The sequence below is a fragment of the Monodon monoceros genome, unplaced genomic scaffold (genome assembly GCF_005190385.1).
Source record: "Monodon monoceros isolate NGI ecotype Baffin Bay Population unplaced genomic scaffold, NGI_Narwhal_1 Super_Scaffold_15, whole genome shotgun sequence".
NCBI lineage: Eukaryota > Metazoa > Chordata > Mammalia > Artiodactyla > Monodontidae > Monodon > Monodon monoceros.
In genome coordinates this window covers 19,266,328-19,284,579 of record NW_021703771.1, presented here as the reverse complement: position 1 = coordinate 19,284,579, position 18,252 = coordinate 19,266,328, and the positions used below count along the sequence as shown (strand labels likewise).

The following is an 18,252-nucleotide window of genomic DNA, read 5'->3' as shown; positions in this document are numbered from 1 at the left end:
TGGGGGTAAGAAGGGGGATAGGGAGGGTTAGTAGATGGCAGGGGGCTGATAATCAAGGGAAGCGATACCAGTGATGAACTGGCAAAGAGTTTTCCATCAGTCATATTGTCTTGGGTTATAGGTGTTTGCTTGAGAGAAGTAACTACCAGAGACAAGGAGTATATCTTCAATTTTATTGTTTGGAACCTACAATTGCAAAGTGTTTTCAGGTCATTTCTTAAACCACTGAATAATACATGTACATATATTTAGAAAACTTACAAAATGTTTTTTAAAAATTTGTACTCCAATAGGATTTACCCTATTTTACAGGCCAAGCATAAGAAAATATACCCCAAATGCAATCTTATTGACATTTTCCTCTTACAGTCTATGGACATTTGGTTATTTAGGGCCAGTCTGTATACGCATAGAACCTAGGGCATTATTTTACTGCAACATTTACAAAGAGGTTGTGAAATTTAAAAGTATGTTTTGTATCAAGAATACCTAATAATTGTAAACATCAAGAAACATTCTCACTCTTCCATCCTTTAGCTGCTGTTCACTGACTCTGTGTAGGGTGAGGGCTCCCACTTCTTACTGAATCATTTCTACGGTAATGAGCAGGCTCACGTGGTCCCCCCACCCCCTTAAGCAAGTATTTGTTCCTTGTGCATAAATCATTCATCTCGTCGGTCTGGGTATTTCCTGAGCACCCGCTTAGAGGGGCACTCTCTCAGGCAGGAGTTCTCATAACTGTGCCTGAGAATGACTGAGAGTGACCGTTCAGATTTGGAGGCAGAGCTGACTTTAGATTTAGGTATACCACTTAAAAAAAAAATCAACCTTGGCTCCGCTCTGGATTTCCCATAACTGGGGGAGGGGGCGGAGTGTGTGTGTGTGAGACTAGAATCAGTGCTGGCATCTTGCTGGGGAGAGACAGGTGCAGGTTTAGAGCTACACCTTCTCTAAGAAGGTTCTCTTCTCATGACACCTTCCCATTAGGAAGAAGGAAGAAAGAAGCAGAGGGAGAACTGATAGAATCTCATAAAATTATTAGTAGCTAACGCCATGTGTCAGGCACTCTGCTGCTACTCCTTAGCAAATACGTATTTAACAAGTGTAAATGGCCTTTAGCTCTGACTCTCCTATAATGTTAAGTTGGTCCTGGGCATCCTGGTCTTTCCTTCCCTTTCTGCCTGCCCCTTGACTGCGTTCTGCAGCTCCTGGCCTTTCCCATTATCTGCTGCACCTCTTGTCCCAGCTCCTCAAAGGCACACGGTGGTGCAGGAGAGAACGCCACCCTGTGTTTAGTCCGTTAAACTCCCTATAACAACACGCGCTGAAAAGGAAAAAAGAGACCAGAAATAAAGCAGACTTGTTCTACATGAGTCTGGGGCTACGGATAGTAAAAAAGAGAGGAGACCATTAAGTATCTTCCTGAACAGTTAACTGGATATAATTGAAGGAGTGCGGGACTGAGGTCAGAAGGCCCAGGTGCAGGTCTGGGATCTGTCACTTTTAGCTATATGGCCTTAAACATGTCAATTCTTTCTGAGCTTTAGTTCCCTCATCTGTCAAATGGGAAAAACAATACCTGTCTTGCCTACCAGCGAAAGTTATGGGCATCAAATAAGATAGTGTGCTTAAAACTCCGTTGTAAATGATAAAGTTCTATGTAAACATAAGTTGTTTGGTGGATTAGAATGGATATAAAGGAGAAAAATGATGTGTATGTTTTAAAATTGTTTATAAAGTTTTATTAAAATTTGCATATGTAAACTAAAGATGGTTGGCCTTCTCCTCATGGGGCCCCTTTTCATTTCTTTTCTTGTGTGTTCGTTAAGTTGCTGATCCTGAGTGATGATGTCAGTGTCTTCATTTACAACCCTCTAAGCTCAGCTTCTAGGAGACTGCAAGGATGGTCCACACCATCACAAAGCCAGTTCCTAAAAGGTAGACTTGAATCTCACTTGAGAAAAAAATACAGTTCCATTAATGGCAAGGAGAATTTTTGGCTACTGGTATAAAACTATGATCACTGCCAAAACTGAAAGAAGTATTAGAGAAAAACTTCCATGGCAATGACTTCCTGCAGAAAACTGGATCCGACCTTCAACTGCTGGATAAATTACTCTCATTTTTGAGATGTATGCGGAAACCACGTTGATATCTTGGTCACCTAGAAAAATACATACATTATTTTAACTACAGAAAAAATAATTATCAATTAACAGTAAGAAGGGGAAAGCCAATGTACTTCTCGAAAGTCCTTTGTAATTAGATATGAGGGAAGATATATTCCTTTCATAAGCAGGGATAAAGTGTCACAGAAGACAAGAACAATGGCGATCACAAGTGCAAAGAATCTGATTGCTTTTTCATGTTCCAGATGCGAAATGTGCCCATTGTCCAATATTGGATAATTGGGGGGAATAAATTGTCTAAGCTCTGAGATGACTCAATATAGAGGCTCTTGTCATCAATGCCTCTGAACCACTCCGGACTGAGGGCATTAGGGAACTGGGTCAATATCAGTTAGCTGAGACATAAAATTGGCTTGTTTTTTTTGGCTTGCCTGCTCAGGAATCATTTTCACGTAACTGATGCTGAGGCAATGGAGTCTTCACTTGCAAAAGAGAGGAGAACCGACAAATACTAATCGCCTGTAACTACAACAAACCCCTAGGGACCTGACAGACCTTTTTATTTAAAAAATGCCACACTACAGGGCTTCCCTGGTGGTGCAGTGGTTGAGAGTCTGCCTGCCGATGCAGGGGACACGGGTTCGTGCCCCGGTTTGGGAGGATCCCACATGCTGGGGAGCGGCTGGGCCCGTGAGCCGTGGCCACTGAGCCTGCGTGTCCGGAGCCTGTGCTCTGCAACGGGAGAGGCCACAGCAGTGAGAGGCCTGCGTACCGCAAAAAAAAAAAAATGCCACACTACAAATCATATATCTGATAGGGCGGTTAATATCCACAGTATATAAAGAATGTATACAACTCAAATACAGGTGACCAACAAGCACATGGAAAGATGCTCAACATCACTGATCATCAGGGAAATGCAAATAAAACCACACTGAGATATCACGTCACGCCTGTTACAATGACTGTTATCAAAATGACAAGAAATAAGTGTTGGTGAGGATGTGGGGAAAAGGAACTCTAGTGCATCGTGTGCAGAAATGTAAATTTGTGCAGCCACTATAGAAAATAGTAGGAGGCTCCTCAAGACATTAAAAATAGAGCTACCATATGATCCAGCAATTCCCCTCCTGGGTATTTATCTAAATAAAATGAAAATAGTAATTTGAAAAGATATATACCCCCCCGCCATGTTCATTGCAGCATTATTTACAATAGCGAAGATAAGGAAATGAGTGTCCATCAGTGGAAGAATGGATAAAGAAGATGTGAGAGAGATATATATACACACACACACACACACACACACACACAATGGAATACTCTTCAGCCATAAAAAAATGGCCTCTTGCCATTTGCAACAACAGGGATGGACCTTGGGGACATTATGCTAAGTGAAATAATTCAGAGAAAGGAATACCACATGATCTCATTTATGTGGAATTCAACAATAAAAGCAAGCTCAGATACAGTGAGCGGACTGGTGGTTGCCAGAGGCGGGGGGAGTCAGGGGTGGGTGAGGATGCACAATGGGTGAAAGGGGTCAAAAGTTATTATAGACTTCCAGTTATAAAAAAAAATAAGCCCTGGGGATGTAATGTACAGCATAGTGAATATAGTTACTAATACTGTATTGCATATTTGAAAGATGCTACGAGGGTAGATCTTAAATATCCTTATTAAAAGAAAAAAAATTTTTTTGTGATTATGTGAGGTGACAGATGTTAACTAGACTTATTGTGGTGAGCATTTCGCAATATATACAAATGTTGAATCATTATGTTGTACACCTGAAGCTAATATAATGTTACATGTCAATTATACCTCAATAAAAACAATATATTACTATCAATATAATACTTAAAAAAGAACTCTTCTCTCTGCAGTGGTTCTCACCCCTGGGTATACATTAGAATCACTGGAAGAGACTTTTACCCCACCCAGGTAAATCAGAATCTCTTAAAAGTTGGGACCAGTGCATTGGTATTTAATTTAAAATGCTCCCCAAGTGATTCTAATGAAGAGCCAGGGTTGAGAAGCCTTAGGGCCAAGGCTTCCTCAGCCTTCTTCTATGTAAGGTCCTTCTCTCCAGCACTATCAGTCTGGCCTTGGGTGATGCACAGTCATCAACTTCTTTGTTTCATGCAGGGCTCGGGAGGACACCTTTTAAGCCTGCCTTTCCATTTCCTATCATGGGATGGGTGGAAGTGCCTGGCGCCTTTCCTCCCAGGAAGGGCTGTCTCCTTTGCCCTGGATCTGTCCTTCACCCTCCTTGGGATACACAGCGAAAATGGCAGTCCCCTATGATAAGGCTGAAGAGGAACCTGGCTGAGCTCCTTGCTGGAGACAGATGCAGGGAAGCTGTGCACGTGTCTTGTAAACACACTAGTTTCTGCCCTGGAGAACAGGAAGGGGTAGTGTACTGGCAGTGGACTCTATGCATAGGAGGTGGTTCTCAGTTGGATTTTAAAAAATGAGCAGGGGGTATAATGACCCTCACTGCTGCTGGAAATATCACCTGGGGTCAAGTGTGGTGGTTCCTATAATTTGCTCCAATGCACTGTGCAGAATGGGGCAGGGGACATATCCCATCCATGCCTACCTGACCTGTTTACACTAAAAGCTTCTTCAAGAAAGTTTAGATGATTTAATATAGTTTCCCACATCCAGCCTAAAGTTCTAGAAGTCTGGTCTTTCTATAAGTGCCACACTGATTGATATTTCACAATTTAAATAGCTGGTTATATGTACTTAAAAGAGTTTTAAAACACATTTTATGTAAAAATGTTTTTCCCTGGGCTTGGGTGGATGAGTACGTGTGCTGGGGAGAGGCAGGGCAATATTCCCCCAGGCCGTGCTGCTGTTTCCCAACAAACAAAGCAGGAAGTGGTCGGCAATGTGGGGACGCATCTGGATTTCTGGCTTTGCCCTCCGAGCATTATGCGTAGCTCCCCTCTTGGGACCAGTTCTGTTCTCGGGTACCTCTGGGCTAGGGAGGGGTGGAGACACTTGTGCTTACCAGAGTCATGTTTTAACACTTCGTCTTTTATCATCCGGAATCCATCCCCACCCTTGGCAAGGAAGTTCGGGAGGATCACTTTGTACACCTCATCCATTCTGAGGGGCTCGTAACTGGGCACGCGACACTGGGTGCAAAGGACCTCTAATTTGACCACTCTTTCCCCGGGGTTTCGGGAAAGATCGTACACCACGTGAATTCCTAGAAAAGAAATGAGCCTGTATGTTTTCACTGGATCCAAAGGGAAATTTCTGTTTTCTAAGAAAGGGCCAAATCTGGAATTGGGGCACTGGGCTTAGTTTTCATTTAGTTTGAGCTTGAGTGAAATTTCAGCAAGAGAGCTGAGGTGACATTGCAGCTACCCTATCTGGTTAGGTTTGTCCTTGAGTCCTTCTGGGAGGTCTGAGAACCCCCAGGAGGAAAACTGGCTCTGGCCCAGAGTGGGCGAGAGGTGACTCTGCAGGGAGAAAACAGACCTTTTTAAAATCCTGAGTTAATTGGTCCAGCAACTTGGTTCAGTGGCTCTGGAAAATGAGGAACAGATGACAGGCACAGAACCTTGCACCATCTTGATGACTAAGAGACGTTAATAATTTGGGCTTGGGTGACTTTCACAAAACATACGACTACCCAGCACTGTGCTGGGGCACCAGAGCCCTGGTGTTCCCTCCCCTCTGTCCTGGAAAACGCAGAATATCTGGGCTACCCCACAGGCAGCAGCCTGGACCCCACCACACTCTGCAGCCCCTCGATCCCAGCAGCGGAGTGCCCTGCAGAGGGAAGACTTCACAAAGCAATCACAGCCCTCAGGTGCAGCCCGCTATCTACAGGCCGGAAACTCAGGCCAGAATGTGGAGTCAGAGTCAAACAAGATCATTCATATTAATTTAAAGTTGAATTCATTGGACTGTGGACTTAATTATTGACGAAAGCGTTTCAGAAGTCCATGACAATTTGGGAAGCATTTGTTTTCCTTCCGTTTTCACTGCAATCCATGAGATAAGCAGGCCCATTTTCTCACCGTGCTCCTAGAGGCTGAGGGCTTGCCCCAGGTCCCGCTGGAACCAGAGCCAAGTTCCTATGTCTTGTCCAGACTGCCCCGCCCAGAAATCATCCTTGTTAATACTTATTGGACACTGCATTCCTTTGAACTTCTGTATGGTTCCAGGCACTCACAGAAAAAACAAACAAAAAAAAACCCTTTTCTGTTTTTTTACGAAGAATATTGAATGTTGAAGCAACTAAGATTTTAATAGAAACTAGACCTCAAGGCAGCTGACCTGCTTAGAGTTTGGGGGGCCAGCTCCTGCCGAGACCATCTGATGTCCAAATCAGACTTGGCAAATGGTGCTCATTTTCGGGGCCTTGGGGCTTTGACCCCAACCTACTCCAGTGGTCTGGCCATTGAAAGACTATGCGTTGGTGTTGGGTGTGTGAAAACCCAAACAGGCCTGACCAAGAGGTTCTGGTAAGGGGGGAGCTAAGCCAACCAGCAGGAAAGCCCACCCCACCTTGCAAGGTGACTTACCGCCCACCTGCAGGAACTCCCCTGTGGACTGGCCGTAGCGGTACACGCTGTGCTCAAAGGCCTTCTTCAGGGTGGAGCCTTTTAATTGGACCAGGTCAAAGGTGCCTCCAAAGGGCAACACAGCAGCCAGGTTCTCCCAGGTAATTGTGCCTGAGGGTAGTCACAGATGAGGTGAGGAGGAAAACAGCTGGAGAACTAGCACACCCCATGGCCGGTGTCCTTTAGGACTGGCGGAGCAGGTGAAGGAGACACGGGGCACAGGGAGGCTCTGAGGACAGCACAGCTGCGTCCAAGTGTTCCTGACACTTAGGGGGAGGATGGAATCAAGAGGCCTCTGGCCGTGCCCTCCACCACTGAGGCTGACACTTTTTGACAGCGTTATAAGGGAAGACTACAACAGTGTCTTGAATATCTGTCTGGTTGGTTTGTTTTACCATATGCTATAATCCTGGATACCTGTAAATGCACTAGAGGAACTTATCCAGCTCTTTTTTCCCAGCACCTAAGATGGGCAATTTTTTTTTTTTTTTTTTTGGCCATGCCGCATGGCATGTGGGCTCTTAGTTCCTCGACCAGGGATGGAACCCGTGCCCCCTGCAGGGGAAGCGCAGAGTCCTAACCACTGGACCGCCAGGGACGTCCCAAGATGGGCAATTTTGTCCTCTTTCCAGATATCCAGGTGGAGGCCATCACTATTTTGCATATATCAGCCACCATATGCGTTTTGCCGTGTGAATCAGAAGTTGAGCTAAACCTTGGTGCCAGTAAGGCTGGCTGCTCCCTCTGTGAGCAAATGCATCCAAGAACACACAAGCCTGTGTGCGCCCTTCAGGTGGGGCACTGACTCGAGTGGCCGAAGGGCCTGGCACTGTGGGGGGGTCTTGGGGGACTGGTCAGACAGACAGCACGCTGAGCTGAGGCCGGGGGCCGGGAGCTGGGAGCATACCGTTGTTCCGCTCGTCAATGGGTGACCGGATGCTGCCTCCGTTTAAAATGCACATGGACACGTGGTTCCAGGACATCTCATCCGGGTGTCTCAGGTTGTTGTTAATCTGCAACAGTAGCATGAATTTACACTCGTTATTCTGGGTCCTCCTCCTTAGGGTCAGTGCCCAGAACTTGGTTAGCTGCACCGGGCAAATAAAGCTGCTGTTCTCCTGCTCCTGTGTGTGCCCAGAGCTTTCTCAAGTGTAATTCATCAGAACTAGTCTTATGCTCTGAGAAGCAAACCTCAGATACTGTGACCAGTCCCAGGTCAGACTCTTGAGTAGCCAGTAGCTCTGAGCCCCTCTCCTAAGACCCCTGCAACCCGCCAGGCCAGGGGCCCTTAGCAAAGCCAGCACTTGAAGTAGGAGGAAGGGGCTTCTGTGCAGACTGACCCACGGGGCTGCTCCCCCCAGGGCTCCTCCAGGGCAGGACCCACATTTGCTCCTGAGGGCGGAGCCCAGAGCCTTTCAACTCCAGACCTCAGGCCACAAAGGACCCTGGCATCCATGTCTAGGTCCCCAGCCAGTTCCCAAGTTGGCAATTTTGGATACAAGAGAGAGATGGGGGAGCCCCTGAAACGGGGGAGAGTCAGTTTCATTCTTCCTTTTCTTTTACAAAACATATGTTTAGTTACAAGAAATAAAACGAATTACATTCTCATTTGAAAAAATATGATGGTGGAAGAGGTGAGGGAGACACAGGGCCACAGGGCGGCTATGAGGGCAGCACAGCTGCAGTGTTCCTGATGCTTAGCAGGAGAAGGGGCTCATTCTCTCTTTGTTAGGTAAGCCCTGCTAGAGCCTGGGGTGTTTCCTTCCAGACCTGCCTCTGCACATTCACAACTCTGGCTTCTCGTTAGCTGCTTGTCTCGCACTGACCGTGCGATGCTGAGCCTCCAGCACTTGTCCCACCTTGGAAAGCGTGAGTGTCGTCATTTACTTGGCAGACATTTATTGAGTGTGGCTGCATCCTAGGTACCGGGCACCCGGCACCGAGCTGAGCCCAGACAAAGGAACGGCCTCTTGGGTGCCCCTGGGCATGGTGAGTCTCAGCTGGAGACCTCGGCTGGGCATGGCCCTCCCGGGGGGGCTGCCCACAGATAGGTGGACAGAGGGGTGTTTTTGGTGTGGGAACTCGCTCCAACATGGGACTTATTATTCTTGTGATAACTGCCTTGCTTGTGAAGGTGGTTCACACAAGGCCGAGTTCTCTGGGGTCAAGAGGACAGATCAGTGAAACACACTCTGGCCTAAGTTAGGCCCAGGCAGATGTATTTAATTCTATGTCTACTTCTTGGGAGGAGCAGAGTTTGTGGATTCAGGTCATCTTACCAAAGGAAAGCAACATCCAATATTCAGACACCTAAGATGAGCACCTTGAAATAAAGGCTTCTGTCCTTTTTTTTTTGGCGGCACTGCGCAGCATGCAGAACTCACCTGAACAGGGATCAAACCTGCACCCCCTGCAGCGGAAGCATGGAATCTTAACCACTGGACCGCCAGGGAAGTCCAAGGCTGCCGTTCTTGTAAAGCAATAAAGGTATGGCCCACTGGTCTGGTTCGGGCACCTTCCCAAGGTACTCAGTGTGATTACATGCCAAGCTTTTGTCTGGGGACTAATTTCTAAAAGTCCTCAATTCCGTAACTGTCAGGTTGTCCGTCCTTGCATCCTCCCTCCCTAGGCACGGGCCCTGCTCTCCTGTGGACCACTCACCACAGCATCACAAATCAGGTTGCCCATGTTGCATTCTCGAAAGCGGCATGACTGAGTGGTGCCATCCAGATAGACAATTGTTTTCCCCAGTTCCTGGGTCGAGTAATTATCTAATTTTATCCTCCATTTGTTAATGTCTGCTTTTATGCTTGGATCTAGAAGAAAACAAACAAATCAGCCTGCAGTTAAAGCCTAAATGTTGGAGAAAGGCTCAAATGTCATTCAGCTCACCTGGCGTGAGTACACAGTTCTTTACCGTATTTGTGTACATTTTGATTTTGACTGGGAAATTTCCTTAGGAACCTCTATTCTGTTTCCTGGGAGTAAGACCCAGCTTGGATCTTAAAGACGTGCCAAGTAAATCAGCATCAACTCGTCACATCTGAATGAGTGTCTGCTGGCTCAACGGGGAGGGCATTAGTGGTGGGGAGACAATGAGAGGCCCAAGGGCAGGTATAAAGGGTTGAGACGTCCGGCTACAGGGTCCCGGCCCCTCCCTCTGGCCGTCAGGAGCTCTGGCTCTCCAGGGCCCCTAGTCACCCGTCCTTCCCTGTCTGATCACGGTAAGCAGGAAGGGGCAGGCGAGAGAGAAGCACAGGAGGATGTTCATGTACACTGTATGAAATGCATGACATGAAATGTCTTTTCGTTTTGATTCCCAGATCAAAAAGTAAGAAAGACACACACGCATTTGAGGACCTGAAGCCCATGGAGACTGGGCTGCTTGCCCAGGTACACTGCTCCCTTTGCCCCAACAATCAGCTCTCCTCTGGACATGGGCCGAGAGTGGCTCTCCTGCGCCAGGATGAAGCTGGAAGAGACACGAGAGGCAGCGACACAGTGTCTGATGCTGAGAGGGCTTGGAGGAGCACATGGGGCTTTTGCAATTCGTGTGTGTTTTAAATCTCCTTATCCACGAAGAGGGTAGAGTAAACTCAAGGGAGAAAGAAGCTCGGGTCTTCAAAAACATTGTCCTGAAACATTAACCAAAAAATAAAAAGGAAAAAAAAAAGAAAAAAAAAATCCAGCCACCAATTGGTGGATCACTGCCCTGAATTTCACGTACCTTCCAGAATGCTGCTGTTGAGAAGGATGGGATTTCCATGTGAAGTGACGACGTTTCCTTTTTCATCAAACTCGACCTTCAGATAGCCTAGGTATTTGCCAAAAGCATAGGCCTGGACCACGGGAACCTGCCGTCCGTCATCAGACGTGACTATGAATGGGTACTGCCCCGCCGGCACCTCTTTGGAAGGTGGAGTGCCTGCAATGAAAGATCCAAAGTTAATTAAGTGGGCCCTTGTTCATGGACGGCCGGGAGCCTGCAGGCTGCCGGCCAGGTGACTGCGAATTCTGAACTGACGATTTGCCAGCTGCTGCTCTACACAGCTGGTCTTTCAGAGCCCAGCTCGGGCATCTGCCCCTGTTTCCGAATGCCCTTTTGGCACGTGAATCCTTCCATTCTCAACCCAGCAGCGGTTGCTAAGCTCTTGCTAAGTCCTGGGCACCGTGCCTGGTGCTACGTGGCATACAAAGATGCGACACTGCTAAGACAGTCCCACCTCCATCCTGACCCTGGCTCCAATCTCACCAGCCGGGTGAAGCAGCCAAACCACTTCACCTCACCGTGCTTCAGTTTCCCCATCTGTAAAATGGGCATAATAACGGGTTATTGCTGCCATCCTGGGCTTAGCAGTGCCAATTTCAAAGCCCTCGGGCAGCGGACTCTTGTGTCTACTGAGTCCTCCCTGGTGGCGGAGTCCTTCTGTGTGGGGGGAACGTGTCGGAGTCCCCGGTTTGGTGCTCCGGTGCTGTCGGGCCTCTGTGACGTGCAGAGGGGTGCTCCGGGCGAGGGTGGGGCGGGGGGACGGCGGGTGCACAGGCAGGCTGTGGGCAGTGCCGACTCCTGAGGTCCAGTGTCTCACGGTGACCTCTAGAAAGGGTCCGCTCTTCACTGGGCCCAGAAAACCCCATACAATCATGCAAATCAACTGGTTCAAATCTTCGTGTTCACTTTAAGGACACTCGTGAAACTGCCAGGCCAAAAGCCACCAAGTATCTGAAGGATGTCACTTTACAGAAGCAATGTGTGCCATTCCATCATTCCAACAGTGGAGTTGGTAGGTGCGCCCAGGCCAAACAGTGGGGCCGGACGCAGGGTCGGTGGCCTCCAAAAGGTGCTGAATTGTTACTGCACACGCTCAAAACTGCAGAGAGTAATGCTGAGCTTAAGGGCTTAGATGCAGATTCTCTGGTCATGGAGCATGTTCAAGTGAACAAAGCCCCCAAGATGCGATGCAGGATTTATAGAGCTTGTGATCGGATCAACACAAGCTCTCCCTGCCACATTGAGATGATCCTTCGTGGAAAAGAACAGACTGTTACTAAACCAGAAGAGGAGGTTGCACAGAACAAAAAGATACCCCAGAAAAAAACTGAAGAAACAAAAACTTATTACCTGGGAATAAATGCCGCAAAAAAAAAAAAAAAAAAAAAAAAAAGGCAAAATAACAATTCCTATTTCACAGGAATCTTGAGAGGATTAAACATTTAAACTCTCTTCCTGGGACTTCCCTGGTGTTCCAGTTAAGACTCCGTGCTCCCAATGCAGAGGGCTCGGGTTTGATCCCTGGTCAAGGAACTAGATCCCACGTGCCACAACTAAGTGTTTGCATGTCACAACTGAAGATCCTGTATGCCGCAACTAAGACCCGGCACAGCCAAATTAAAACAAAACAAAACAAAACTCTCTTGCAGACTGCCTGGCACATAATAGATACTCAATAAATGTGTATTTCTTTTCCACATGAGGGAATGGCAACCTCTAGAAACCCTAGACACACACTCCAGAGCTTAGAATCTTTAGTGGAAGATCAGCAGAAATGACAAATTAACACAACATTGTAAATCAACTATACTCAATAAAAAACAGAAATGACAAAAGGTCATCCTTAGGTTTTTTTTTTTTTTCATCCTTAGGTTTTGTTGCTGAGTTCTGTGTCCCCTCGGGTGCCTTGAGGAAGAGCCACATTCACCGGGGCGGCCGACTGACACACAGACCTCCCGCCCCAGCCAGACCGCAGACCTGCTGGGTTCTGCTGAGTTCTGTCTCAAAGGGGAGCCCTGGGGAAAGCCTGGGAGCCACTTATCTCAAAGGGGAGCCAGAGGCTGAGTCCCATCCCAGCACGGTCTCCCGGACACACGCCGTGTGAGGGTGGGAGCCCGGCACTCGGAGCATGAGCCCTGGGCTCTGATCACCTGGCACGTTTCAGTTCTACAACTGCACCCCTCCTATGGGTGCCCTGTACTTCCCATCTCACCTCCGGCGAGAGCGGGATCTCATCTGGGCTGTTCTGAGTCAGAGACTATAGAACAGATACCTTTGACCCACTACTATTTCTATCACCTCCCTCTGCACACCCACTACCAGCGCTTCCTATTAGATGTTCACTGAGAGCCCGGAGAACTTCAGTTTGTGTTGGTTCCTCATTGGACCCGTTATGAGAGTCAGCCAGGAGCCAGCCCCGGGCTAGATCTCATTTAATCCTCCAGGAATCCCACGAGGCAGCTCCTATTATTATCCCCACACTGTAGACCAGAAGACCAGTTGTCACAGACATGCGTCCATGGTCACGCAGCTGGTATGTGAAGGAGGGCGGGTTGAAAAGCAGGGCTGTGAGACACCGGAGCTTATGTTCTCTCCACTGCCCAACACAGCCTACGACGTGCTGTTCTCAGAGAGCCTGCAAGAGACGGTTTCCAAAGGGCACTCACCAAAGCAGGTGCAAGCCCAGTGGCTGCACCTTTGTGCCCCAAGCTGTGTCTGTGCTTCCCTTTTCACTGAAGACGTTACGCTGTACACCTGGGTTTATGAAAAACCCAGTCCTGCCTTGCTCCTGAGCCAAAAGCAGCCCCTTTAGCTCAGTAACCACAGAGCAGAAGTGCTGCAAATACCAACATTTCACCAGCAGGAAATATTCATAGCTGTGGCCAATCTTAATTTCCCATTGTCTTGCTTCCTCTGGATAAAGAAGAAAGCCTTGGAATTTTATTTCTACAAAAGCACAGACTTGAGATCCAGTGCAGGCCGTGTCCCATCTCCATTTGCACAGGCTTACGGGTGGCCGGCAGATGGTGGCGGTGACTGCCATAGATGGTCTGATGCATTGAAGAGTAGCATTCCGTTTTGTGGTGGTGTTTGGACAGACCTGGAGCCTGGCCTTTACTTCAGGGGACGGGGATGTGGCAGTCCCCTCACCTTCTCAGCTGGGCACGGTTAGGGAAGGTGGCTCATCCTCTGAGCCCAGAGAAGCCTGGCAACGTGCAGTTCCCATTATATCCACAAGGTGGCGCACAATACCTCGTCCAGGAGGAACAGGCCCTACATCTGTTTCAGAAAGGGGTCTGGCAGATTCCTGGAAACCCAAGAGAAGGGCAAGCCTGACTTCTTTAGCCTTTATTTTTTCTGCCTTCCATAAATATATCTGAGTTTAAACAGAACGTAAAAATTCGGAATCGAACTATGGGGTCAGATACCTCATCAGATCAGCTTGCTCTTTACAAATAGGAGCCACCAACCCCAGCTCCTGTAGCACAGGGGACTTTCTCCGGTGCTGAGTGGCCTTGATATGCCGTTTGTTAGAACAAAAGATGTGTCATCTTCATCTCAGATGGACTTAATCGGAGACAAGGAGGACGTTTCCCACGTGGCTGAGACAATAACCAGTTTAGTTTGGCTCCAGTCTGCGTTCCCCACAGCTGGGCCCTCTCTGCTTCCTGTGCACTTGGCAACCCCAGAAAACCACTGGCAGAGAAAGCAATCCAGGGCTTCAGAGTTCCCACAGCACTCTATTAAGCCACAGAGGCTCACGCCCCAGATCGTCTCTCCACACACAAGAGCCACATATCTGTCTTTAGAAACACAGCCTGTCCTCTTGGCAGGGGGAAAACTGTTTACCAGAACTCTATTCCAGCCTTTTGGCAAATCAGTCCTCTTGGAAGCAAGCCTTGGAGGAGCCAGGAGCTGTGGGGCTGACATTTAGAGCTGGTAACAGGGCATTCCCTAGAACAGCGAGGGTGTCTGAGGGAACGGAACAGCAGCCCCTCAGGAATGCGGGCGTTCCCAGCTTAGGCCCAGGCAAGCGCCTGCCCAGCTGATACGGAGCAGGGCCCTGTGGGACTCCTGGGCACAAGACTCCTTGCTCGGCACCTGGCAAACAAACGCTGTACTTTCCTTCACTACAACCTGGTGTCAGTGGACTGGCTTTTCTGCATGGCGGGTGAGCAGACCCACGTTCGCTTGGATAGCAACACTACAATTTTTGACGTGAGCATCATAGCCTATCAGACCCACACGATGTGGCCCAGCTTCATCTAGACCCTTCACCCTGCACTTCAGCAATCTTAGTTTCTCCCATTCCTAGACCACACCCGCCTCCATAGTCATGAATATAGAGTAAGACCTGGAACCAGAGGCCCACAGGCAAATTATTTACATCTTTTTGTTTCAGTTTATTCATCTGTAAAAGGAGAAAATAACAATACCTGCCTGAGAGGTTGTTTTGAGAATTAAAGAAGTTAAGCAGCACATGAAGCCTGACTCAGGTAAACGCCCAATAAAGGTTAGAGATAATTATTTACCAAGTTACCATCATCTCTAATGATTCCCCAGACGTGCTCAGGCGCTCCTATACCTGCTCTCCCAGCATTGTGGACTTCTTCCTTCACAGCATGCTTTGTAATTACATATGATTGATTTCTTTGCATACTTAAAAAAAAAATCTGATCGGCATCAGGATCCCTTTCAAGCCAGTAAGTTCCATGCGGGCAGAGGCTGCTGTGTCTCTGGGGCTGGCCCAGCATATAGTAGGTGGTCAATAAATGTTGAACGACTGATTTTAAGTGGTTTAGCCAACAGTTCTCCAGAGATCAGACAAGATTTACATGGCCTTCCTGTGGAGGAATCCATATGTCAAGGGGAGTCATGCCCCATCCCCCAACTCCCCTCCATTCAATTTCCTCAACTAATGAGCTGGGTGGGGCTCATAAAGCCGAACACCTGCTTGTCGAGAGAATGGGTTTTGGTGCCAGCTCCCTTTTAATCTTGTTTCACAACCTTGGGAGAGACTTTTAACTCCTGGGACCTAAATTTATTTCCTGTATTTGTAAAACAAGAGATTTGATAGTGTTTGACACCAAAAGTAGTTTAATTTTTTTTTTTTTTAAGTTATGAGCATCTTTCACATGCAGGAAGTCTTGTGGCATTGCAAGCCATGAAGTAGGCTGGCCAAGATGCCCTTTTCCCCCCAGGTAGTCAGGCCAGCTGCTGTCAAAAGGTGTTCCGCAACCAGAGGGGTGAGTCACTGTCTCCTCAGCCATCTCTGTACCCGACCCTGATACACAGGCTGTCATGTCTCCTCCAGGGAACTCAAGGGGCCACTGACATTCTCCATATTGGGACTCTGTCCCTCTGTTTTGTACATGCTTCGATATACTGCCCACATTCTGGCTCTTGGACATTCAGTGATGACCGGAAGGTCTAACAGTGATGACGTATCTTCAAGTGGTACCCAGAGTGGGCACAAACTCTCATGAAGTCCAATCCGGGCTGTCTGCCTGTACCTGGTCCTGACTGGCTGGGGTAAATAAGAGACCCCGGCAGGGTGGGAATGGGTTCACACACATTCACTCACTCAACAAAACACCTCCAAGCTCCAACAAGTGCCCAGTGTGTGGGACTCCACTGTCCTGTGGAGCCAGGCCTGAGGGCTTCGCTTCATCTTTGTGAGGCCTGGAGAGGCCACTCACTGGGGAAAGTTTTCACTGGGAAAACTCTCCTCTCCTCTGCTGTCCATCACCCTCTTCTCTTCACGGAGGATCTAAGTCAGGGTGACTATCCTTCCAGACACCAGACTTCCCATTCGCTTTTTACATTTTAGAACAGGGTTTTATATAAAAATTAAAAACAAAATCATAACAATGCAGCCATCCCCTGGTTCCATCACTATGGCCTGTTAAAATGCAAAGTCCAAAGGAACGGGCTGGAGAGAGAGAGACTGATTTTCATGTTAACATGCTTTGTAGTTCCATTTGAAATTAAAAAGGAGGTCCACAGGACCATGAATTGATGTAAATAAACCTGATATTTTTTTTTACGGAAAATCAGCATTTAGCTGGACAGGGCATTCCAGAGTGGTTCTGTACCCTGGGAAATGCTAGGTGTTTGTATTCAATGAGGGTCTGAACTGCTGATTTCCACAAAGCATTAGCTTCGGCCACAGTGGCGGGCAGTGGAGCACACGATGCACAATTCAAATAGGCTCATCTCAGAACCTGGAGGACTTCTGGTGGGGAAGCCCGAAGCTCTGCTTCCGCAACATGACAGACGATTTGGAAATTTCCTTACACGTGAGATGTCAAAACTGACAACCGTATGAGTTTCTAGGTTTGGGGGAAATTAATAAACTGAGGACAAGAGATCTGAGTGAGGCACAGCCAGGCTGCTTGGGACAAAGCACCGCACTCCCGGTTTCTTATCTTTTAAAGGTAAGAAGATACATTTGGTCATTTGTGTATTTAGCTCAGATTCTCAAATTGAGTATATGCCTCTCCTTTTTAAAAAATTTAACACACATATTTATAAGAATTCAAGTTGTGAAAGTAACCAGATCAGGCCCAAGATGGAGCCGCTCATGCTAAGATTCCCATCAGCAAACCAGAACTCCACTGCGCTTCTGCGTGGCTCTCCCAGAACAGGCAGGCCCGGCGCTCCCAGCCCCGCAGGCCCATGCCGCACAGGCTCCAAGACCTCCCTGCGCTCCACAGAAGGGAAGTTAACCATCAGCAATGCCCAGGGCAACTTCCTTGTTTCTGCTCCCTTTGGTCTCTAAGACCCTATGGCCTCCTATAGCTCTTCCGAGCCCCCTTTTCTCTGCCACATGGGATGCTGCTCCGCCCATGAATTGCCAAATAAAAGCCTACTGATCAGTAAATTGTCTGTGGAAAATTTTCTTTTCATAAACTTTAGGATTAATGGTTCAGTTTCTAGGGTTTAGAGAGGTTAAAAAATTTTTCTTTTTTATCAAAGTAAAACTAGCATGGCATATTTGGCAAATGGAGAAGAAAAATTTAATTACAGTCCCACCCCGCCATGGCAATAACCAATATAATTTCTGTGAATTAAAAAATATATATATATATGTATGAAGAGAACAGACTTGTGGTGGCCAAGGGGGAGGGAGGGTGTGTGAGGGAAGGATTGGGAGTTTGGGATTAGCAGATGCAAACTAGTATATATAGAATGGATAAGCAACAAGGTCCTACTGTAGAGCACAGGGAACTATATTCAATATCTTGTGATACACCAAAATGGAAAAGAATATAAAAAAGAGTGTGTATATATGTATAACTAAACCACTTTGCTGTACAGCAGAAATTAACACAACATTGTAAATCAAGTATACTTCAATTAAAAAAATATATGTAGGGCTTCCCTAGTGGCACAGTAGTTAAGAATCCGCCTGCCGATGCAGGGGACACGGGTTCGAGCCCTGGTCTGGGAAGATCCCACATGCCGCGGAGCAACTAGGCCCGTGTGCCACAACTACTGAGCCTGCGCTCTAGAGCCCGTGAGCCACAACTACTGAGCCCACATGCCACAGCTACTGAAGCCCGAGCACCTAGAGCCCGTGCTCCGCAACGAGAAGCCACCGCAATGAGAAGCCTGTGCACCGCAACGAAGAGTAGCCCCCGCTCGCTGCAACTAAAGAAAGCCCGCGCACGGCAACAAAGACCCAACGCAGCCATAAATAAACAAAAACAAACAAATAAATAATAAAATACGTATGCACGGATAGCAAAGGGGGAAATGGGTGGTA

At 47.6% G+C, this 18,252-nt stretch overlaps 1 protein-coding gene and 1 long non-coding RNA gene across 2 annotated transcripts in view; one reads left to right on the top strand and one right to left on the bottom strand.

Annotated features, from left to right (window-relative positions):
- Nucleotides 1-161: 161 nt before the first annotated feature.
- Nucleotides 162-18,252, bottom strand: part of NT5E (5'-nucleotidase ecto) — a 45,051-nt gene continuing 26,960 nt past the window's right edge. The window contains exons 4-9 of the mRNA XM_029224136.1: nucleotides 10,443-10,640; nucleotides 9,377-9,531; nucleotides 7,623-7,728; nucleotides 6,677-6,826; nucleotides 5,149-5,349; nucleotides 162-2,164 (exon numbers count right to left, since the gene is read on the bottom strand). Of these exons, the coding sequence (XP_029079969.1) occupies nucleotides 2,001-2,164; nucleotides 5,149-5,349; nucleotides 6,677-6,826; nucleotides 7,623-7,728; nucleotides 9,377-9,531; nucleotides 10,443-10,640 (974 nt within the window). The 3' untranslated portion in view covers nucleotides 162-2,000. The remainder of the gene's footprint in view (nucleotides 2,165-5,148; nucleotides 5,350-6,676; nucleotides 6,827-7,622; nucleotides 7,729-9,376; nucleotides 9,532-10,442; nucleotides 10,641-18,252) is intronic.
- Nucleotides 8,871-12,299, top strand: LOC114896198. The gene is made up of 3 exons (XR_003793740.1): nucleotides 8,871-9,202; nucleotides 9,536-9,612; nucleotides 10,039-12,299. It is a non-coding gene; the product is annotated as an uncharacterized LOC114896198 (long non-coding RNA).